The sequence below is a fragment of the Eleutherodactylus coqui genome, chromosome 2 (genome assembly GCF_035609145.1).
Source record: "Eleutherodactylus coqui strain aEleCoq1 chromosome 2, aEleCoq1.hap1, whole genome shotgun sequence".
Lineage (NCBI taxonomy): Eukaryota > Metazoa > Chordata > Amphibia > Anura > Eleutherodactylidae > Eleutherodactylus > Eleutherodactylus coqui.
The window spans coordinates 300410395-300435667 of record NC_089838.1 but is presented as its reverse complement, the minus strand read 5'-3'; the positions used below and the strand labels follow the sequence as shown (position 1 = coordinate 300435667).

General features: G+C 44.9%; 1 protein-coding gene across 2 annotated transcripts in view; it reads right to left on the bottom strand.

The window, feature by feature from the left end:
- Positions 1-443: 443 nt before the first annotated feature.
- Positions 444-25273, bottom strand: part of GFRA2 (GDNF family receptor alpha 2) — a 64883-nt gene continuing 40053 nt past the window's right edge. For both annotated transcript variants that reach the window (XM_066593487.1, XM_066593488.1), the window contains exons 2-9: positions 24049-24342; positions 22470-22553; positions 20733-21072; positions 18102-18211; positions 17568-17708; positions 5749-5924; positions 5552-5599; positions 444-1749 (exon numbers count right to left, since the gene is read on the bottom strand). In XM_066593487.1, coding sequence (XP_066449584.1) covers positions 1627-1749; positions 5552-5599; positions 5749-5924; positions 17568-17708; positions 18102-18211; positions 20733-21072; positions 22470-22553; positions 24049-24342 — 1316 coding nt within the window. In that variant the 3' untranslated portion in view covers positions 444-1626. The remainder of the gene's footprint in view (positions 1750-5551; positions 5600-5748; positions 5925-17567; positions 17709-18101; positions 18212-20732; positions 21073-22469; positions 22554-24048; positions 24343-25273) is intronic.

Here is a 25273-nt window from a genome sequence, read left to right as displayed (position 1 = left end):
ACGCCTATGGGCGAAACCCCCGGAAAAACTCGGGTCAATAGCATAGTGTCTATTCCTGTCTGTTCCACCATCCCTTACTCGTTTCCTGCTTGCAAACCTAGAGGATTTGGCACATACCCTACACCAGGCGGTGATGGTGAGGTACTCTCCTTTGCCAACCACAACTTCTACTCTACGAGCGCCTAAAACTCTTCTCCGTTGCCGCACCCCAGTTTATGCCTCCTCTTAAAGGCGCAGCGTCTTACGGCTGCCTGGTCTATCTCTACGGTACGTACATCACCGCAGGTCAATCAAGGTTCTACTATAGGCTGCAATGCTCAGTGTCGTGAATTACAACCGAAGATATGCGCCTCTCTGCAGTCTCTTTCCGTAACTCTTCCCCCTCCTTCCCTTGGCAATGTCTAACCGCTTTTTTACTAGTTCGATAATAAAACGAATGAGACTTTGGGGTCAATACATTTTAATTCGTTAAATGAAGAAAAATGCAGAATTGCAGAAAGAGTATAAAGATACTTATATACAGGGAGCTAGAGCTACAGATCTTCCCGCTGCTAACTCATCACCTGTCATCTTCACCGGAGAGGCGGTTTTTATTTTCTACTTTGCAGGTTTCCTCCATTATATTTTATTTCTTCGCTTTTGTCTGGCTTTGGTCAGCACAAGTCAATACCAGGATAATATTTCTTCGGGTGACAGAAAAGCTGCTCAGTAAGAGTCTTTCGGATGGATTTATCCCAATAGGAAGTTGCAGAGCATCATCCGATAGGAACCTGCAGATCGTCTCTCCAATGTTATCTCACCCTATAAGTTTTGTATTTTCTTTGTACATACAAGGGGTGGACAAAAATATGGAAACATGGTATGAAATGCATGCCTTAAGCTACATGGGATTTTAATCATATTTCAATAAGACATGTAGAGACCGATTCTAAGTGGAGGTGATATGATATAGATGCTGCTGGACAGAAATGAAAATCTGCCTGAGCAACAAGATTCCATTGGTCAGGGGCTTGAGCTACTCAGCTGCTGTTACCAGCTGGCTCCCAAAACCACCCTGAGCAGGGCAAGAGGTGAAGTAAACACAAATTTGGCAGGAAAATTCTCAGCCAAGCAGGGGTCAAAAGGGCAGATCAGTGCTAATAATTAAAATCCCGTGCATTTCGTGCAGTGTTTCCATAATTTTGTCCACCTCCTGTATATTTAACTGGAATTTGTCATCAACTATAAGCAGTATATACTAATTTTTTTGGTGCTTATAATTTAGGTAATGTGGAATTTTTATACTCACCAGGTTCCCCGTTTCTGCAATGTCCAACGGCAAAGTCAGCGCATGAAAAACCATGAAAAGAATATGAAAAGAGGCTCCCCAGGCTTCACATCACCTAAACTATAAGCATCATAACTTATTATAGTTGATGACAAGTTCCCTTTAACTCACATATTTGTGTCTAACCCATCAATAATTTATGTATCTAGAGGCGGCTGTGTTGTCCGGCCGGTGACTGTACACAGTGAAGTCCAGCACCACACTTCTTTAATTGGTTGTCACAAGTTTGCTGGCTTGCACCTCTTTACGGAAAGTTTGGTTGGGTCATTATATACAAGTCCTTGTTATCCTTGGGCCTTTCAGAACAGGGTGGTGAGGCACAGTGCAACGAGGGTGGACAACATGCTGGCGCGGTGCCGAGGTATTCCGGAGCGCTTTTCATCTATCCTTAAGTCTGGTGTAAGGTCTGCATTGAGCTGTGACTGCAAAACAGAGCAAATGGAAGGTGCAGAAGTTATACTTTGCAAATCAGACCAGAATTGACCACTTCAACGTCTAGAGCTGTAAGATGACACAACAACTCATCACATTTAGTTTGTCTCCCCGGTTATAAGTAACGTGACTAAAGTTCAGGCATGGAAGTGTCAGTGTAATCAAGAAATGACAAGGACACCGGCACATGGTGTCACGTTCAAGATCCAGGAGTCGCAGTTTCATAAATGAGTTATATGGATTGCTGTGCAAGTGATCCTGATGGGTAATGCACTACATGTAGGTTGCTGCATGACTATAGGGTAGTGGTGGAGAACCAATGGCACGTAGAACCCTCCCTGTTGACACGCGCACCGACGGCTGCTCACTACAGTAGTGAATACTGTCCCCTGCCGGTATTTAATCAGCGGCGCTGATCCCAGGAGCATACTGTGACGTCAGTGTGCACCCAGGATCCTCCTATTCTGATGCTTCCTCCTTGGTTCCGCGAGAGCAGAGGGGAGGAGGCATCCAGACGCACACACTGACGTCACAGTGTGCACCTGGGATCAGAGCCACTAGCAGCACTGAGCAGAGGAGCAGTGATGCTTTGTTGGGAGGGAGAGGATACAGGTCTCAGGGGGGTGCTATTACTACTGGGGCTAATATAGGAGAATAAAGGGGATACTATTGTAATAGAGTTCCCTATATCGGCCCAAGTAGTAATAGCATTACTACTGGGGCTGCTGTGGGGGGTCACTATTGCTAATGGGGCCTCTGTGGGAGCCACTATTACTACTGGAGCCACTGTGGGGGTCACTATTACTGCTGGGGCTACTGTGGTGGGTCACTATTACTACTAGGGCTACTGTGGGGGATCATTATTACTACTAGGGCTACTGTGGTAGATCACCATTACTACTGGGGCTACTGTGGGGGTCACTATTACTACTGGGGGTACTGTGGGGGTCACTATTACTACTGGGGCCACTGTGGGGGTCACTATTACTACTGAAACTACTGTGGGGGTCACTATTACTACTAAGGCTACTGTGGAGGTCACTATTACTACTCAGGGGATCACTATTACTATGGAGACCACAGTGGGGTCACTATTACTATGGAGACCACAGTGGGGAACACTATTACTACTGGGGCCACTATGGGGGGTCACTATTACTGCTGAGGCTGCTGTGGGGGTCACTATAACTACTGGGGCAACTGTGGGGGACGCTATTACTTTTAAGGCCACTGTGGAGGACACTATTACTAATCATCTGTTCACGGGATAGGAATAAAAGTCTGATCAGTTAGGGTCTCACCCATTAAGCTGAGAACAGGAGACCCGATTCCCCTCTTCTTTTCATTACAGGCTCTCGGCACCCATTGCAGTGATGTTGAGAGTGAATTAAGCAGCGGTTGTGCATAAGCAATGCCACTCCATTCATTTCAATGGACAGAACTAGCCGAATACAAGCGTTCATTATCTCCAGCAGTGCTGTAAAGATGAATGAAGTGGCGCCATGTATGCATGACCACTACTCCATTCAGTCCCCTCCTCACTACAGGGGGTGTAGTGAGCCTGCAGCAAAGAGACGAGGGGCACATGGGACCACCATTCTCAGGATCAGTGGAGTAAAGGTGATACAAGTCAATCTTGGTACAACACCTTTAATGTAAAAGAGCATACATGCTGCCAGACACCTCCCACCAAAAAGAAAAGGATCGGGCATATTGAAAACCAACTGCCTGATCCTTATGTCCCTTGACATATGCCATTGGATAAAACCAGAAGGCCTCCATATATAAGGGGGGATCGTTCGCAATTATTTTATTGTCATTTTTCTCTCCTTCTCCTTCCTTCCTGATAGTATGGAAAATAGTTTTTTAAACATTAGAGGTTGTGTGGGAACGTCTCACGAAAGTGGAACTGGTTGCCCAGTAGGACAGAAGGTCTCTGTGTTCTGGTCTCCAGCTCTCCCTATGTGGAGCAATAAGAAATAGCCCTATGGGCATCAGTAGAAGCCGGTTCTGCTTCTGAGTTAAAGCAACCCTCCGGTTTTGAGACAAAATTTCATCCTGGGACCAGAGGGGGCAGTTATATTATCTACTGTTGGTCTTCTGTGCTGATGCCCCTTGGATTTGCCATTTTCTGGTCCTGTTTTCAAGATGGCCGACGCAATCTTTAGACTACCTAGCAGTGTACTTGCATTGTACAGTGTACAGTGTACAATGCATTGTATTTTCTCTCTGATTGGTCAAGGCTGCTCACGTGATTAGTTCTGGCCAAGAAGAGTACAGGGCACAGGGTTCATTAGGTAGCTAAAAAATTATGATAGTTATCTTGGGATCCCAAACCAGCAGATAGGAGAGACATCAGCTGAGAAGATCAACAGCAGATATTATACTCCCTCCTTCCTGTTTCAGGACAGAGTTTTGTCCCAGGACCGGAGGGTCATTTTAAGAGTGCAACTAAGCTCCAGTTGTGCATCAAAGCCTGAAAGATTGCAGATACTCAAGAGTGTTTTACTGCTTAAGAGTCACAAGAAATACAAAGATGGGAAATACAAAGAACTGCTAAATTGCAAGTATTGTGAACCTTGTATTGCCAAATTCCTCTTGCTCGAATTAAAGTTCACATTCTGCATCATGGCAATTTGGCAAGAAGCAGCTTATTCACGTCACCTCGGGAGGAGGTCAGACATGGGATGATGGAACACCCGAATCTTCGACCCAACTGCCAAGTTGTTGCACTAGATCTAAAAATGTGCCCTACCCACCATTTATACCATTGGTGGGGGTCGTGTCTTCTGCCTCATCTCAATGGCCCGAACCCACGGGATACAAATACCTATTAGATAGTCATCTGGTAATGCGTAAATCAGCTGAATTGGGCAACATACACGTATATGGCCAGCTTATCCCAGATATTGTATTGTGGCCAACTTACTTGCCCTTTATTGATTATATTACCAGTTGGTAGGTGCGTTTTTAATGGAATCCACCATGATCTATCTATCATCTGCAAAAAGTTTGTTGATTTGTGGTCAAGTGGCATCAATTGGCCATCGGCTAACCAGCGCTGGATGTAGCTTGACTGTGGCGATTTTCTCTGAAGCTTTATCAATAGAAGCTGTGGCTGACCCCCAACCAAAGAGTAAAGGAAAATAGATTGGAGTGGCCTGATTTAATTACTTCAAGAGTGTTTTTGAGATGGCATTAAATAGAATAGTTTGGCAAAATGTTGGATGGTCAGGACATGGCCAAGAAGTCAGGAGGTATTTATAGAAATCTGGTGGCTACAGATATAGGGGACGAGAATACTATAGTTAGGCATTTTACGGCAGCCGTACACCTTAGATAGCTGTTGGATGAACACATATTTATTACTCTGACCCCCTATACAGGTGCATGCTTGGCGAGGCCCAGGTGCTGTTTCTTGCACAGGGGCCTTTTGCGCTCTATCACTACCTCTATAGGGAATATACAGTAGAATGAGTGCTGAGAACACTTAAGAGTTGCCTACGATTAGAAAAACATGGCTGCTATCTTTTAAAAATGGCACCACACCCGTCCGCAGGTTGTATGCGGTATTACAGCCCAGCTGCATTCACTTCATTGAAGCGTAACTGCATGGTTTATAGAATATGGGCCAATAGAACAGAGCAAAGAAATCTGACAACCTCCTAGATCTTTGCATAGAGCAATGGAGAGAGTGGACAAAATGTTCATATGTCATGGAATATAGTAAAATAGACGACAACAAGTAAAGAGACTGTAGATCAAAAGATAGTAAAGAAGAAGACATAATACCTCGGAAACACAGATCCTAATGTGGGGTGAACTGTCATTCTTCTTGCCCTGCAATGAGAAATTGCACATATCACCAGCAGGTCATGATGCTCCCATCATGTATTAAAGAGCCGGCAGACTCACAGGCCGGGCGACTAATGTCACCACCAAAACAGAGTGGTGGATCGAATACTGTAATCACAGTTTATAGCTCTAACCTGGATTGTATCACAGATGTCTGGATTCACCTCGTACAGTGTGTTACTGTCACTCTGATTGTCTGGGAGAACGTGCCTCTTCTCAGTCCGTGGAGAGATGGTGGTGAACAGAGGCCGAGGGACGCTCTGCTTGTGTACAATATCTGTACCATTTCCATAGGCATAAATAGCGTTTCCTAAAGATATAAGTACAAAATTGAATCTATCCATCCCATTCTGTATGTATCCATCTCATATGGGTCTATCTATTTATCTATCTAGCTATCTCTCATATCTATCTATCTATCTATCTATCTATCTATCTATCTATCTATCTATCTATCTATCTATCTATCAACTTATCTCATATCTATCTATCTACCTAATATCTTCTATCTATATATCTATCTAATATCGTCTATCTACCTACTTATCTCTAAACTATCTCATACCTATTTTTCTAATATATTCTATCTATATATCTATCTATATCTATCATTCTAATATCTTCTATCTATCTACATATCTGTCTAATATATTCTATCTATATATCTATTTATCTCAAATCTATCTATCTATCTATCTATCTATCTCATATCTATCTCTCTATATTATATCTACAATGTATCTATGAATCTATCTATCTATCTATCCAACTATTTATCTATCTGCTTATCTCAAATATATCTATCTAATATCTTCTATCTATCTAATATCTTCTATCTATCTAATATTTTCTATCTACCGGTATCTACTTATCTCAAATCTATCTATCTCATATCTATCTATTATCTATCTCATATCTTTCTACTTATCTCAAATCTATCTATCTCATATGTATTTATCTATCTAATATCTTCTATCTATCTACTTATCTCATATCTATCCATCTCTCTCATATCTATCTTTCTCTCATATCTATAGAATATCTCACATCTATTCATCTCTCTCCTATCTATCTATCTCATATCTATCTTCTATCTATCTATCTATCTATCTATCTATCTATCTATCTATCTATCTATCTATCTATCTATCTATCAATATCATCTATCTATATATCTTTCTATCTATCTACTATCTTCTTTCTTTCGATCTGTCTTCTATCTATTTAATACCTTTTATGTACTTATTAGAGATGAGCGAACACCAAAATGTTCGGGTGTTCGTTATTCGGAACGAACTTCCCGTGATGCTCGAGGGTTCGTTTCGAACAACGAACCCCATTGAAGTCAATGGGCGACCAGAACATTTTTGTATTTCGCCGATGCTCGCTAAGGTTTTCATGTGTGAAAATCTGGGCAATTCAGGAAAGTGATGGGAATGACACAGTGACGGATAGGGCAGGCGAGGGGCTACATGTTGGGCTGCATCTCAAGTTCACAGGTCCCACTATTAAGCCACAATACCGGCAAGAGTCGGCCCCCCCCCCTCCCAACAACTTTTACTTCTGAAAAGCCCTCATTAGCATGGCATACCTTTGCTAAGCACCACACTACCTCCAACAAAGCACAATCACTGCCTGCATGACACTCCACTGACACTTCTCCTGGGTTACATGCTGCCCAACCGCCCCCCCCCCTCCCCCCCACAGCGCACACCAAAGTGTCCCTGGGCAGCCTTCAGCTGCCCTCATGCCACACCACGCTCATGTCTATTTAGAATTGCGTCTGCCATGACGAGGGACCGCAGGCACACACTGCAGAGGTTGGCACGGCTAGGCAGCGACCCTCTTTAAAAGTGGCGGAGCGATAGCCCACAATGCTGTACAGAAGCAATGAGAAATAGAATCCTGTGCCACCGCCATCAGGAGCTGCACACGTGGGCATAGCAATGGGGAACCTATGTGCCACACACTATTCATTCTGTCAAGGTGTCTGCATGCCCCAGTCAGACTGGTAATATGCACCTTAACAGTAACCGCGTTGGTGGTAATGTGGTGGTGACTGCGGACCTAGTAGCACGGTTGTATTTTGTTGGTTTTCGGAATGTGGCCAGGATTAAGTAGGCCGTGGCGGGGGGATGGTGGGGGGGCTCTCTTGTAGTGTCGGTAAAGGTGAAATTCTTGGACTGCCACCAGACGAACCAATGCAAAGGCATTTGCCAACAATGTTTTCCCTGTTGGAGGAGGAGGGGGATGTTTTTGAGGCACTACGTGTCCTCTCCACGTGTCCGTGGTTATATGCACCTTAACAGTAACCGCGTTGGTGGTAATGTGGTGGTGACTGCGGACCTAGTAGCACGGTTGTATTTTGTTGGTTTTCGGAATGTGGCCAGGATTAAGTAGGCCGTGGCGGGGGGATGGTGGGGGGGCTCTCTTGTAGTGTCGGTAAAGGTGAAATTCTTGGACTGCCACCAGACGAACCAATGCAAAGGCATTTGCCAACAATGTTTTCCCTGTTGGAGGAGGAGGGGGATGTTTTTGAGGCACTACGTGTCCTCTCCACGTGTCCGTTCCATGTCAGCAATAGTAGCACTCAAGACAGGCCCCAGTAACAATTCTGAAGCAGCAGTATAGCGGGAGCGCAGTCTTCGTTCCATGTAAGCAATAGTAGCACTCAAGACAGGCCCCAGTAACAATTCTGAAGCAGCAGTATAGCGGGAGCGCAGTCTTCGTTCCATGTAAGCAATAGTAGCACTCAAGACAGGCCCCAGTAACAATTCTGAAGCAGCAGTATAGCGGGAGCGCAGTCTTCGTTCCATGTAAGCAATAGTAGCACTCAAGACAGGCCCCAGTAACAATTCTGAAGCAGCAGTATAGCGGGAGCGCAGTCTTCGTTCCATGTAAGCAATGGTTAATGTGGCTTAAGTGGTAACTAGGCCTGGAGGCAGCCCAGTGTAACGAAAAATTGGTTCAAGTTAAAGTTCCAACGCTTTTAAGCGCATTGAAACTTATAAAAATTGTTCTGAAAAATTATTTGAGTGAGCCTTGTGGCCCTAAGAAAAATTGCCCGTTCAGCGTGATTACGTGAGGTTTCAGGAGGAGGAGCAGGAGGAGGAGGAGGAGGAATATTATACACAGATTGATGAAGCAGAAATGTCCCCGTTTTGGATGGTGAGAGAGAACGTAGCTTCCATCCGTGGGTGCAGCCTACGTATTGCTTACGTATCGCTGCTGTCCGCTGGTGGAGAACAGAAGTCTGGGGAAATCCAGCCTTTGTTCATCTTGATGAGTGTTAGCCTGTCGGCACTGTCGGTTGACAAGCGGCTACGCTTATCTGTGATGATTCCCCCAGCCGCACTAAACACCCTTTCCGACAAGACGCTAGCCGCAGGACAAGCAAGCACCTCAAGGGCATACAGGGCTAGTTCAGGCCACGTGTCCAGCTTCGACACCCAGTAGTTGTAGGGGGCAGAGGCGTCACCAAGGATGGTCGTGCGATCCGCTACGTACTCCCTCACCATCCTTTTACAGTGCTCCCGCCGACTCAGCCGTGACTGGGGAGCGGTGACACAGTCTTGGTGGGGAGCCATAAAGCTGGCCAGGCCCTTAAAGACTGTTGCACTGCCTGGGATGTACATGCTGCTCGATCTACGCACATCCCCTGCTACCTTGCCCTCGGTACTGCGCCTTCTGCCACTAGCGCTGTCGGCTGGGAATTTTACCATCAGCTTGTCCGCAAGGGTCCTGTGGTATAGCAACACTCTCGAACCCCTTTCCTCTTCGGGAATCAGAGTGGGCAGGTTCTCCTTATACCGTGGATCGAGCAGTGTGTACACCCAGTAATCCGTCGTGGCCAGAATGCGTGCAACGCGAGGGTCACGAGAAAGGCATCCTAACATGAAGTCAGCCATGTGTGCCAGGGTACCTGTACGCAACACATGGCTGTCTTCACTAGGAAGATCACTTTCAGGATCCTCCTCCTCCTCCTCCTCAGGCCATACACGCTGAAAGGATGACAGGCAATCAGCCGGTGTACCGTCAGCAGCGGCCCAAGCTGTCTCTTCCCCCTCCTCCTCATCCTCCTCATGCTCCTCCTCCTCCTCCTGTACGCGCTGAGAAATAGACAGGAGGGTGCCCTGACTATCCAGCGGCATACTGTCTTCCCCCGCCCCCGTTTCCGAGCGCAAAGCAGCTGCCTTTATGGTTTGCAGGGAATTTCTCAAGATGCATAGCAGAGGAATGGTGACGCTAATGATTGTAGCATCGCCGCTCACCACCTGGGTAGACTCCTCAAAATTACCAAGGACATGGCAGATGTCTGCCAACCAGGCCCACTCTTCTGAAAGGAATTGAGGAGGCTGACTCCCACTGCGCCGCCCATGTTGGAGTTGGTATTCGACTATAGCTCTCCGTTGTTCATAGAGCCTGGCCAACATGTGGAGCGTAGAGTTCCACCGTGTGGGCACGTCGCACAGCAGTCGGTGCACTGGCAGCTTAAAGTGATGTTGCAGGGTGCGCAGGGTGGCAGTGTCCGTGTGGGACTTGCGGAAATGTGCGCAGAGCCGGCGCGCCTTTACGAGCAGGTCTGACAAGCGTGGGTAGCTTTTCAGAAAGCGCTGAACCACCAAATTAAAGACGTGGGCCAGGCATGGCACGTGCGTGAGGCTGCCGAGCTGCAGAGCCGCCACCAGGTTACGCCCGTTGTCACACACGACCATGCCCGGTTGGAGGCTCAGCGGCGCAAGCCAGCGGTCGGTCTGCTGTGTCAGACCCTGCAGCAGTTCGTGGGCCGTGTGCCTCTTATCGCCTAAGCTGAGTAGTTTCAGCACGGCCTGCTGACGCTTGCCCACCGCTGTGCTGCCACACCGCGCGACACCGACTGCTGGCGACATGCTGCTGCTAACACATCTTGATTGCGAGACAGAGGAGGAGGAGGAGGAGGAGGGTGCTTTAGTGGAGGAAGCATACACCTCCGCAGATACCAGCACCGAGCTGTGGCCCGCAATTCTGGGGGTGGGTAGGACGTGAGCGGTCCCAGGCTCTGACTCTGTCCCAGCCTCCACTAAATTCACCCAATGTGCCGTCAGGGAGATGTAGTGGCCCTGCCCGCCTGTGCTTGTCCACGTGTCCGTAGTTAAGTGGACCGTGGCAGTAACCGCGTTGGTGAGGGCGCGTACAATGTTGCGGGAGACGTGGTCGTGCAGGGCTGGGACGGCACATCGGGAAAAGTAGTGGCGACTGGGAACTGAGTAGCGCGGGGCCGCCGCCTCCATGATACTTTTGAAGGACTCCGTTTCCACAACCCTATACGGCAGCATCTCAAGGCTGATGAATTTTGCGATGCGGATGGTTAACGTTTGAGCGTGCGGGTGCGTGGCGGCGTACTTGCGCTTGCGCTCGAACACTTGCGCAAGCGACGGCTGGACGGTGCGCTGAACTACACTGCTGGATGGGGCCGAGGACAGCGGAGATGAGGGTGTGGGTGCAGGCCATGAGGCGGTAGTGCCTGTGTCCTGAGAGGGGGGTTGCATCTCAGTGGCAGGTTGGGGCACAGGGGGAGAGGCAGGGGTGCAAACCGGAGGCGCTGAACGGCCTTCGTCCCACCTTGTGGGGTGCTTGGCCATCATATGCCTGCGCATGGTGGTGGTGGTGAGGCTGTTGGTGTTGGCTCCCCGGCTGAGCTTTGCGCAACAAAGGTTGCACACCACTGTTCGTCGGTCGTCAGGCGTCTCTGTGAAAAACTGCCAGACCTTAGAGCACCTTGGCCTCTGCAGGGTGGCATGGCGCGAGGGGGCGCTTTGGGAAACACTTGGTGGATTATTCGGTCTGGCCCTGCCTCTACCCCTGGCCCTGGCCACCGCACTGCCTCTTGCAACCTGCCCTGCTGATGCCCTTGACTCCCCCTCTGAAGACCTGTCCTCCTGAGTAAGCGTTGCACACCAGGTGGGGTCAGTCACCTCATCGTCCTGCTGCTCTTCCTCCGAATCCTCTGTGCGCTGCTCCCTCGGACTTACTGCCCTTACTACTACCTCACTGCAAGACAACTGTGTCTGATCGTCATCGTCCTCCTCACCCACAGAAAGTTGTTGAGACAGTTGGCGGAAGTCCCCAGCCTCATCCCCCGGACCCCGGGAACTTTCGAATGGTTGGGCATCAGTGACTATAAACTCCTCTGGTGGGAGAGGAACCGCTGCTGCCCAATCTGAGCAGGGGCCCGAGAACAGTTCCTGGGAGTGTTCCCGCTCCTGAGCAGGTGTCATTGTAGTGGAGTGAGGAGGCTGGGAGGAAGGAGGAGCAGCAGACAGAGGATTCGGATTTGCAGCAGTGGACGGCGCAGAACTGCGTGTTGACGATAGGTTGCTCGAAGCACTTTCTGCCATCCAGGACAGGACCTGCTCACACTGCTCATTTTCTAATAACCGTCTCCCGCGTGGACCCATTAATTGGGCGATGAATGTGGGGACGCCAGAAACGTGCCTCTCTCCTAATCGCGCAGCAGTCGGCTGCGACACACCGGGATCAGGAGCTCGGCCTGTGCCCACACCCTGACTTGGCCCTCCGCGTCCTCGGCCGCGTCCACGTCCTCTAGGCTTACCCCTACCCCTCAGCATGCTGTATTACCAGTGATTTGATTTCACAGGCAGGAAATAAATTGGCGCAAGACTGCAGGCCAAATATAATTTTTTCCCTTTTTGGAAAACGAAAGGCCCCACTGCCTCTAGTGAATGAATAATCTAAGTTTAATAACTGTGCTGTGTCCCTGCTAATGTGTCACTGAACGTGAGGGTAGCAGAGTTATTAACTGTGGCAGAGCAGGTATTTTTTTCCCAATTAAGGAAAGCAAATGGCGAAGCCAGCAGTAAAGCGTAGCTGGGTGCGTCTGATTTAGCAATGTTGTTCACGCAGCTCACACGTGTCCACAGGCGTTAGGACGGACAGAGGCTGGACAAATAGATTTGTTTTCAGTTTTTTTCCACCAAAAGGCAGCACTGCGTATATTCTATGAACATGAGAAGTTTAATAACTGTGCTGTGTCCCTGCTTATGTGTCACAGAACGTGAGGGTAGCAGAGTTATTATAACTCTGGCAGAGCAGGTATTTTTTTCCCAATTAAGGAAAGCAAATGGCGAAGCCAGCAGTAAAGCGTAGCTGGGTGCGTCTGATTTAGCAATGTTGTTCACGCAGCTCACACGTGTCCACAGGCGTTAGGACGGACAGAGGCTGGACAAATAGATTTGTTTTCAGTTTTTTTCCACCAAAAGGCAGCACTGCGTATATTCAATGAACATGAGAAGTTTAATAACTGTGCTGTGTCCCTGCTTATGTGTCACAGAACGTGAGGGTAGCAGAGTTATTATAACTCTGGCAGAGCAGGTATTTTTTTCCCAATTAAGGAAAGCAAATGGCGAAGCCAGCAGTAAAGCGTAGCTGGGTGCGTATGATTTAGCAATGTTTTTCACGCAGCTCACACGTGTCCACAGGCGTTAGGACGAACAGAGGCTGGACAAATAGATTTGTTTTCAGTTTTTTTCCACCAAAAGGCAGCACTGCGTATATTCAATGAACATGAGAAGTTTAATAACTGTGCTGTGTCCCTGCTTATGTGTCACAGAACGTGAGGGTAGCAGAGTTATTATAACTCTGGCAGAGCAGGTATTTTTTTCCCAATTAAGGAAAGCAAATGGCGAAGCCAGCAGTAAAGCGTAGCTGGGTGCGTATGATTTAGCAATGTTTTTCACGCAGCTCACACGTGTCCACAGGCGTTAGGACGGACAGAGGCTGGACAAATAGATTTGTTTTCAGTTTTTTCCCACCAAAAGGCAGCACTGCGTATATTCAATGAACATGAGAAGTTTAATAACTGTGCTGTGTCCCTGCTTATGTGTCACAGAACGTGAGGGTAGCAGAGTTATTATAACTCTGGCAGAGCAGGTATTTTTTTTCCCAATTAAGGAAAGCAAATGGCGAAGCCAGCAGTAAAGCGTAGCTGGGTGCGTATGATTTAGCAATGTTTTTCACGCAGCTCACACGTGTCCACCGCCCGTAAGGACGGACAGAGGCTGGACAAATAGATTTGTTTCCACTTGTTTTTCCACCAAAAGGCAGCACTGCGTATATTCTATGAATAATAACTGTGTTGTGGCCCTGCCTATACAATTCTTTCCCTGCAGTATCAATGGAGGGTGGAATGCTCTGCAGAGGCGATTTTGAGAAGCCCAAAAAAAATGCAGCACAGCTAACAGCAGCCTGAACAGTACTGCACACGGATAAATATGGCCCTAGAAAGGACCGTTGAGGTTCTTGAAGGCTACACTCACTCCTAACACTCTCCCTGCCTATGCAGCACTTCTGTCCCTAATGCCAGGTGCAACGCTCTGCAGAGCCGATTTTGAGAAAAAAAAATGCCACTGCTAACAGCAGCCAACACACAGCTATCAGTGGCCCTAATAAGGACCTTTGGGGGGTCTTGAAGCCTACACTAACTACCAATTCTTTCCCTACAGCAGCTCCGGTATAAACAGCACTGTCCCTCATCTAACTCACACCGCATCTGAGGCGAGCCGCGGGAGGGGCCGACTTTTATATTAGGCGAACACCTGATCTCGCCAGCCACTCACAGCAGGGGGGTGGTATAGGGCTTAAACGTTGCAGGGGGAAGTTGTAATGCCTTCCCTGTCTTTCAATTGGCCAGAAAAGCGCGCTAACGTCTCAGGGAAGGAAGTGAAAGTAACCAGAACACCGCATGGTGTTCGTTACGAATAACGAACATCCCGAACACCCTAATATTCGCACGAATATCAAGCTCGGACGAACGCGTTCGCTCATCTCTAGTACTTATCTCAAATCTATCTATCTCATATGTATTTATCTATCTAATATTTTCTATCTATCTACTTATCTCATATCTATCCATCTCTCTCATATCTATCTCTCTCTCATATCTATAGAATATCTCACATCTATCCATCTCTCTCCTATCTATCTATCTATCTCCTATCTATCTTCTATCTATCTCATATCTATCTATCTATCTATCTATCTCATATCTATCTCTCTATATTATATCTACAATGTATCTATGAATCTATCTATCTATCTATCCAACTATTTATCTATCTGCTTATCTCAAATATATCTATCTAATATCTTCTATCTATCTAATATCTCCTATCTATCTAATATCTTCTATCTATCTAATATTTTCTATCTACCGGTATCTACTTATCTCAAATCTATCTATCTCATATCTATCTATTATCTATCTCATATCTTTCTACTTATCTCAAATCTATCTATCTCATATGTATTTATCTATCTAATATCTTCTATCTATCTACTTATCTCATATCTATCCACCTCTCTCATATCTATCTTTCTCTCATATCTATAGAATATCTCACATCTATTCATCTCTCTCCTATCTATCTATCTATCTCATATCTATCTTCTATCTATCTATCTATCTATCTATCAATATCATCTATCTATATATCTTTCTATCTATCTACTATCTTCTTTCTTTCGATCTGTCTTCTATCTATTTAATACCTTTTATCTACTTATCTCAAATCTATCTATCTCATATGTATTTATCTATCTAATATTTTCTATCTATCTACTTATCTCATATCTATCCATCTCTCTCATATCTATCTCTCTCTCATATCTATAGAATATCTCACATCTATCCATCTCTCTCCTATCTATCTATCTATCTATCTATCTATCTATCTATCTATCTATCTATCTATCTCCTATCTATCTTCTATCTATCTCATATCTATCTATCTATCTATCTATCTATCTATCTCATATCTATCTCTCTATATTATATCTACAATGTATCTATGAATCTATCTATCTATCTATCCAACTATTTATCTATCTGCTTATCTCAAATATATCTATCTAATATCTTCTATCTATCTAATATCTTCTATCTATCTAATATTTTCTATCTACCGGTATCTACTTATCTCAAATCTATCTATCTCATATCTATCTATTATCTATCTCATATCTTTCTACTTATCTCAAATCTATCTATCTCATATGTATTTATCTATCTAATATCTTCTATCTATCTACTTATCTCATATCTATCCATCTCTCTCATATCTATCTTTCTCTCATATCTATAGAATATCTCACATCTATTAATCTCTCTCCTATCTATCTATCTATCTATCTATCTCATATCTATCTTCTATCTATCTATCTATCTATCTATCTATCAATATCATCTATCTATATATCTTTCTATCTATCTACTATCTTCTTTCTTTCGATCTGTCTTCTATCTATTTAATACCTTTTATCTACTTATCTCAAATCTATCTATCTCATATGTATTTATCTATCTAATATTTTCTATCTATCTACTTATCTCATATCTATCCATCTCTCTCATATCTATCTCTCTCTCATATCTATAGAATATCTCACATCTATCCATCTCTCTCTTATCTATCTATCTATCTCCTATCTATTTTCTATCTATCTCATATCTATCTATCTATCTCATATCTATCTATCTATCTATCTATCTATCTATCTCATATCTATCTATCTCATATCTATCTATCTCATATCTATCTATCTATCTATCTATCTCATATCTATCTATCTCATATCTATCTATATATCTTTCTATCTATCTACTATCTTTCTTTCTATCTGTCTTCTATCTATTTAATACCTTTTATCTACTTATCTCAAATCTATCTATCTCATATCTCATATCTATCTATCGATCTATCTACTTATCTCAAATCAATCAATCTAGCTATCTATCTATCATTGTAAAAAATGTGTATACTTTGTATTGCAAAGGAATGTCCAAGCTGAGTTATCAACCCCCAACAATCAGTCTCATCTTTCTCCTTTATAGCATCCATCCATCTTTTCCCCATAGTATATTAATCATCTACTTAAAGCAGGTCTAGAGACAATGTATTCCCAAACACACTTTATCGGGCCATGCTCTTTCATGCATTTCTAATGCTGCTGTGTACACACAATTGAATTATCATGAGGGTCAATGTCATTTAGATCAATAGCAATGCATCTGAGACATGGGTATAAAACGTTTTGTGTAACGAAGCCTACAAGTAGAGTGAGCTGGTGTGCAGGTTATAGTCAGTGGTCTTGTATCTGAGATAAATGGATAGTCTGCATTTTAAGGGGAAATCAGTAACTGTTGGGCTGAGATCTCCTGTGTATCTCTGACATATCAGAAGATTCTGTATCTACTCTTCAAGAGAAAACTTAAATGCCATATAGATGCACTAGCCCATGTATATATTAGAAAGCCATTTCATTAGAGACCCCCATCTAGAAGTGTGTTGGACCTTCTTTGGCCTTCAGTACAGCAGCAGTTCTTCATGGTATAGATTCCATTAAGTGTTATCATCCCACAAGAATATTGGCCCCTGCGGACAGGAAGCTTCTGGTAGTTGTCACAAATTAGATGGAGGTACTGACATATTCTAACCAGCTGATAGGAAGGGGTCATCGGTTCATGCTGCTTGTGCCAAATTCTGACCTCCCATCAGCACGGAGCAACAGAAATCTGGATCCATCTGTCCAGGAGATGTTTTTCTCCATTCTGTTTCCCTGTGGCCGTATTTACACAGGTGACATGCGCATGAAATACATGGGTGAAAGATGAATGTACCACAATGCGATGTGTTTTTCTTGCAAAACGCATCACAGGAAAAATTGCATGTTTGCAAGGATGGTATCGGTTCACGTTTCTTGGAGTGATATCGCACCCACCCATTTAAAAACACCCTTTTACAGTAATGGGGCTGGACATGGCCAGGAAGGCCTGCATTAAACGCACAGCATCTGTTCTAAGCAAAAGTCATGATGCCAGTGTGAACATAACCCAAGTAATAATGCCATATCTCAATCTCTATCTTTCCCGTGGTTTACCCATATCCCTCACACTCACGTAGGCAGCGGTTCTGCGTGAACTCCTTCAGGTACAGTTCGCACTTAGATTCCTGATCACCACTGCCACTACAAGAGCACCAAGGTCCTATGGCAAGTGATTGAGGATCTGAGTCCAGGAAGTTCAGGGCGACATCGTATCCTAAGGAAAAAAAGGACATTGATAGTCAATGATGGATCACAAAAATTAGTAATGCCCAGTGGAGCAAAAACAAGAAGCCAGATACTTACTAGAGATGAGCGAATATACTCGCTAAGGCACATTACTCGAGCGAGTAGTGCCTTAGCCGAGTATCTCCCCGCTCGTCTCTAAAGATTCGGGGGCCGGCGCGGGTGACAGGTGAGTTGTGGCGGGGAGCGGGGGGAGAGAGGGAGAGAGAGATCTCCCCTCCGTTACACCCCGCTCTCCCCCGCCGCTCCCCGCCCCCCGCCGGCCCCCGAATCTTTAGAGATGAGCGGGGAGATACTCGGCTAAGGCACTACTCGCTCGAGTAATGTGCCTTAGCGAGTATACTCGCTCATCTCTAATACTTACCAATCATCCCGGCATAGGCCCCCAGACAGGCTACATAGTTATCCCGTACACAGCCACTCGCAGACTGGGAGGAACTCTGACAGTTAGTTATAAAATCCGCCAACCTGGACCTACAAAAAATACGGACTGCATTACTGTTATGTAATATACCCTGTGCAGAGTAGGGGATTCTATAACACCAAGCACTGGAGCTCATGCACAACTGCTACCTCTACACCCCTAATAACTACCTAAGAGTTAATAGCACGCTATGAAGCATAGGGACATATTGCCTAATCTCACCTCGCCAGTTGTAGATATGACCTGTTTTGAGGACGGTTTCTAATAATAAGAATTTGACATAGAGTCATAGGATGCCAAACGGCATATTGTTTATGGAAATATTGTATAACTCACTGCTTGACTTCACTGTCGCACCACGTTGTCTGGGTTTATAGAACAAGCAGTAGCAGCCTTCCAGAGGACTTTCTAACGGGAATTAATGGAACAGAACAACATTCTTTAAAATGGTTCAACAAGGACTGAGTTCGGCTGCTATGCAGGAAAACAATTGTAAGCGGATAGTGGAAGTCCTGGGAGTCATACCCCCACCAATAAGGAAGGGTTGGTATATCCTTGTGATATGTTAGTGCTTCTAAGGGTGGAAGACCTATGGTAATACTACCTACAGTACACTATCTTGCCAAGAGTACTTGGATACCCGAAGCAAGAATCAAAAGTAGTATTTATTTCCATATGTTACTACTTAGTTAGGGCTCCTTTGGCCCTAATGACATTGGATACTCTCCGTGGCATACTTTCTACTAACGTCTGATACACTTTAGCTGGTATTTCCCGCCATTCATCCTGCAAATATATGGCAACTTCTCACAAAGAAGATGTACGCTGTTCATATTTCCTGACCCGATGTTCCAGCTCATCCCATAGATGATCAGTAGGTTCAGGTCGGGCTCTGTCCAGCCAGTCCAATCGTGGAACATCCATATCCTCAGACCAACATAAAACAGCGTTGGATGTGTGACAAGGCGCGTTGTCTTTTCGAATGTATGGCCGACCATTCCCAGAGTGTTACCACATTGTCAGCAGCACATTATTGTCTAGAATGTCAGGTTAGACCTCCGTGTTCTTGCCACTACAACCAATGGACTGACACCCTGCTATGTAAGACATCCCCAGACCGTAACAGAACCTTCGCCGTACTTAACTGTTTGCACAACACACTGAGGCAGTAGGTGTTCCCCAGGATCCTCCACACTGAGGTACATCCATCTGATGTGAAGATGGAGTCGTGCGATTCGTCACACCATAGAATGTTCTTCTATTAGTGAACTGTCTAATGATGACGCTCCTTGCATGCCTCTTCTTTGTGAGAACTCGCAGACGTTTGCAGGATTAATGGAGGGAAATACCAGCTGAGGTGTAGAAAGTATGCCACAGAGTGTATCTGATGACATTAGGGCCAAAGGAGCCCCACTAATATTAGCATATAGAAATAAATGCTACTTTTGATTCTTGCTAAGGTGTCCATTTACTTTTGGTAGGGTAGTGTATTTCTGATCATGGAGAGCCCTACTTCATAGATATAGAAAATGTTCACACCTCTGCATGTTTCTCCATGGTCTACTATAGTACTGTACTGGTACCACCCAGGGGTGGACTAAGGTTGAATGGTGCCATGTGCAGTATCTTCTATTTAGGCCCACCCCTTATAGTGTACCATGTAGTGCCAAAAATAAGTGCCAGACAGTTTCCTAAATAGCACTCTCTAATCAATAAACAAGGGAATATAGCTGAATCCAGCACAACTGCCTTTCCATTGGCTTTGGCACCAAGTCTGGCATTGGAGGGTGCAGGTTTCATTTCCCTAAGTCATCAGGCACAGTGCTGCCCCTTTCATTAGAGACAAGTGATGCACCCTGTGTACAGGTCAAAGGCCCAGATCGGCCATGATACCATCTGGTGTGTTATTATACCTGGGCCCTGCAACCTTATGTGGCCCATGAGGTTCCTCTTCTCCATGTAAGAAGACTAGTGCTATAAATTAAATATTATAGTTGGAGGCCCTGGTTACAGATTTTGCATTTGGAACCCATCAACCTCAAATTATGATTCTAGATTAAAGATGGGAAGGCCTGGAAAAAAAATGGAAAAATTGGGAGAAATTTTTTTTTTCCAAAGCCATTTTTTTCCGAAAATGAAAAAAAAAAAGGTTGTAGAATATGTACGTTTCCAATGATAAATATTATATCTTTGGCATGGTATTCAAACTATACAACTATATAAAAAATGGCTTTGGAAAAAAAAACGGGGGAAAAAAGTTTTTTCTCCCAATTTTTCTGTTTTTTTCCAGCCCCTCCCATCTCTACTCTGGATAACACCAAGAAGTTAATTATTGGGCAGAAATACTTCTTTAATGAAACAACTGACAAGAAGTCAACAAAAATCCCCATCCCTATGGTCACTACTCCATACCCAATCACAAGCTCCATATGCATTACATACTATATGAGTGATATCAGTAGCTTGGATGAAGTTTTATGTGCCTTCCAACTTATCAGTTTCTTAAAAAGATGGAAAGAGGTTCAAATAATAATATTGCAATGGCCGCAAGTGTACAACAAGTCATATTACCTGCACATTGGGTCCTGTCTGCAGGTAGCCCACACTTCCAAGCAGTTCGGGACTTCAGGGCGGTTAAAGGAGCAGCTCGGCACTATAGTTTGGCGGCGTCTCTCCGCACACGGCTTGTCCGCACAGGGACAGAAGAGAAGTGGGAAGGTCAGATTTGAGGGCATACGCTCAATGAAGGTACGCAAGCTCCTGTGGCACTTGCGTCGGGCACACAGTGCATCATCTCCCGTGTTGCACACTGAGATGAAGGTGGAGCGTGATTTCTTGCATACATCATTCACATTGCAGAACTTGGCTGCGTCCAAGCAGGCGTTTTGCTTACTGTTGGCCGCCTCTGTGCCTGTGGAATATAATGTGGGTGAGAGTCTTCATATATTCATTACAGGAAATACAGAAAGATAAAGCATCTTATTATTTGGCATACAAAGATACTATGGTCATCAAGGTGGGTGCCATTTCCTCAACTGAGAAATAACTCAACCCTATGGGAATACAGTGATTGGTTGGGCTGGCCTCCAAACAAGCACATACAAACCACCATGCCTTAGGTTGGTTTCCTTTTTCTCTCCTTGTGCCACCATTGTGAGAGTATGAGATAGGGGATTCATTGTTCATATACCACTCGGCTCTCAAAATCTCAACTGGTTACATCCAATCAATGGATTGAGGTTCCTTGAACCTACTGGAGAGAATAGTTCCTCCATCTACACAAAAAATGTGCACCTCCACTTGATTTCATCATCACTAAGGTCTAGTAGGTTACTTGTGAATTATCCCATAAGAAATAGACCCTAGTGATTGGCTCCAAAGTCACCTCCAAATGGAGTTGTCTTCTTCTGGTCCTATTATATGAGGCGCTCTTTGTTGGGTCGGAGACTGTCTCCACTAGAGGATGCTCTGGCAACCCAACCTTGCTCTCACGCTATAGCAGCCCCATTTCGCCATACGAAATATTGTGGCTCACGCATTATAAGGGTTTGATCCAGAGCGCGGACAAGAGGTAGGCGATCATCTAGGGCACCACATTGCCACGTGTCAGAGAGGGCACAATTTTATTGGTAAAGACATTTTTTCCTACACTTTAGCTTTAATTCAATGCGTGCTTCCATCCGTCCGTGGGAGCATTGAGCATCTTTTGTATTGCTTACCACTCCTTGCTCCCGTCTGCTCTTCTCTGCCCTGGGCACCAGCACTGCACTGGATTCCAATACCGCCCACAACTGTTTTAATTATGTGGTCTGATAGGGGTTCTGCATTAATTATGGGGGCCAGTGAAAAATCTGCAACAAGGCCCCCCAGATACCATGGATCATTTATAATACTGGTGTCTTCTCTTGTGGCAGAGGGGCGCTATCAGGCTCCAGGGCCTGATGGCGACTTAAAGGGGTTGTCCGGTTATAAAAAAAGTTTTTAAAAATAAGTCCAACAGTGTTAAAATAAAAAAAGAAGAGGTACTTACCCATCATAACCCAGCGATCCAGCGCTGAAACCCCGTGGTCTTCCCGATTCTTGTTGTGGACTCCACATGACCGCTGCAGCCAGAGGCCGTGGTATCACCGCCCGTTCTCCCGGCATCAGCACTCACATTCTTGTTTTGTAACCAGACAACTGCTTTAATTCCCTTTAAGGTCACTGTATTTTACTACTGTGATTCTTGCATCATTCCTGACATGACACTGGAAAGCTTCTGAGTAATGTAATGTAGTAATTATAAGGGGCCCCTTTACTCTCACTCACCAGAGTTAATTGATGCCAGGCGAAAGACGTCTGATAACCGTGAGGTCACCGGTTCATATGGCGACGATTCATAAAACTCATCCCCTGGGAAGACAAATTAGAATTATTGCGGCTGTTTACAATGCCCAATGTACAATATGTGATGACCTCTTCTCTGAAAACCGCTGTACATTTCCGAACAACCTCCCGTCCCTCTAGAAATCACAATTTTAGTCTTTTTTTTTCATCCTTGATTTGATCTTCCTGGTTTCCATAGCTATTTCTCCTTTGTGGCGCTCAAAGGCAGCACAATGCGAATCCTCATTCTGCGGTGAGACCGCCACCATTCCGATGTTTCCAGGGGTTATATTAAAATAGACTTATCACCTATCCACAGGATGGGTGATAAAAGTCTAATGGGTGGGGGTATCACCACTGAGATCCCAATGGATCTCAACAACAGGGGTCCCTTGTCCCCTTCTCCTCCTCACTCACTACTGGCTCACTACACCTCCTCAGTGAGGAGGAGATTGAATGGTCGCCCGTGGACGGTGCTGCTCCATTCATCTTCGATGGGGCTGTCGGAGATAGTCAAGCGCCTATACTCAGCTATTTCCATCAGCCCCATTAAATAAAGAATAGAGTGGCGACTGCTGCTACATTCAATCTACACGTCACTATGGGTGGGTGCAGTGAAACGCAGTATCAAGAAGGGGGAACAGAGGAAACCCGTTTTTGGGAATGGTGGGGGTTTCAGTGGTGAGACCCTCACCGATTAGACTTTTATCACCTATCTTATGATCCACTAGATAGGTTTTAAATATTAAATTGGTGGGGCTCCAACTGACGGTAAAAGTGGGGAACTTCATTCTTCACCCACCCCCATCAGCACAACTACAGTAAGGAGGAGCATGTACAATAAGGTTCCATTCAAACTCTATGGTAATGATTGAAACACAGGGGATTTACAAGACTGTACAGTTTGGAGAAGGGAGAGCAGGACAGGGGATGGTGTCTCGATTGTAGCGATCCTTGGGGGTCCAGTGGTCAGACCTTTATCAATATAACATTTTTCAGCTACCCAGGTAATAAATATTTTTAGCTACAATATCCCTTTAAGGAGTGCTATACTTGGAGGAAAGCCATACAAACACAAGAAGAACATGCAAACACCATACAGATGGTACACTTGGTAGGACTAAAACTCAGGACCGCATACTGACATAAGCAACAGGGTTAAATGGGGTTTCCAGGTTATCTTTATTGATGACTTATCCTCAGGTCATCGATAGTTGCTTGACGCTAGGGACCCCGGCCGATCAGCTGTTCAGGTGCCCACTGTTGGGTACGGAGTGGATGCAAATAGCTTTGACCACTATGCAGTGGTCGGCACTGGTAATTGCAGGTGCAGCTGTCGTTGATTTTAATGGCAATTACCAGTGCTGGCCATTACATAGTGGTTTGACCTATCTGCTTCCACTCCAATCAACTATCCATGACCTATTCTGAGGATACATCATCAATACAAATAGCCCAGAAAACCCCTTTAAATCAAACATTGTGTATTCTTCATTTTCATGGGTGATGACTTTCTTCTCACCATCTGTCAGACCCGCATGGATCCCCCAATATACTTGTAGACATTGAAGCTCCTTCTTCATTCCCCTCCGACAACGGCACATATAGAGGGCGCTCTCCTGAAGTACCTCCAGAGCAGTTTTGCATTCCTGGCTGGATAGGAGGACATCACGGTCCCTTCCTGCTAGACATTGCCTTAATGTCCGGAGTCTAGAGCTGCAGATCTGGTCACTAATGCATTGCTCATTAGCCTGGATGCAGTCTGTATGAGGCCAGGAAGCTGATGCCGACCCGGAGAGAGTGAGGCTGGTCTGAGCTGGAAAGAGATAAGAATACATCAATATGGGGGAACTATAGGGGTGACTTCAGTTGTAGAACGTTTTCGCTTATACAGAGATTAAACTTTATATAATATTTGAAAATACCTTCAATCACTCAGGAGACATTCACACCACAGTTCTCTCTACCTCCTCAGATTCTGTCTGTAACCCCAACTGAACCATAAGCTGTCATTAGCCATCTTAAGGGGGTTTTACCACCAAAGACATTTACAGTATACCCTATCCATAGGATAGGGAATAAGTGTCTGATTGCTGTGATTTCACCCACTCGGACACCCCCCCCCCCCCCCCCCAGCAATCCCAAAAATTCCCCATCTATTGTCTGTGCTTTTATTTTTGACTGGGACAATGTCCTCAGAAATAAGAGTACAGACAATAAATAGGAATTTTTTAAAAATAACTTAAATACTTACTGTGAGAGGTTCATATCCTACAGGAATAAAAGGGTTAGGAAAAGAAGGAAACCAATGTGGCTCAATAAAGATGTAAAGGGGGCGATAAACAACAAAAAGAAAACATTTAGATTAATAAAACAAGAAGGCAGCGAGGAAGCACTGAAAACCTATAAACGAAACAATAAATTATGCAAAAAGCAAATAAAAGCAGCAAATCTGGTGACAGAGAGACTTATTGCCAAAGACAGTAAAACTAACTCTAAACTTTTCTTCATCTATATAAATAGTAAAAAGATTAAAACGCAAGGTTTTGGCCCTATAACAAGTAATGAGGGAAAAATAGTACAGGGTGATGAGGAGAAAGCAAATCTGTTAAATAGTTTTTCGCCAGTGCATTTAGAGGAATATAAAATATCGGGTGAAATGCAAAGTGATAAAGTAAACTCTCCATTAAATCTCAGCAGTTTAACCCAGGAAGAAGTGCAGAGCGACCTTAAAAATATTAAAATTG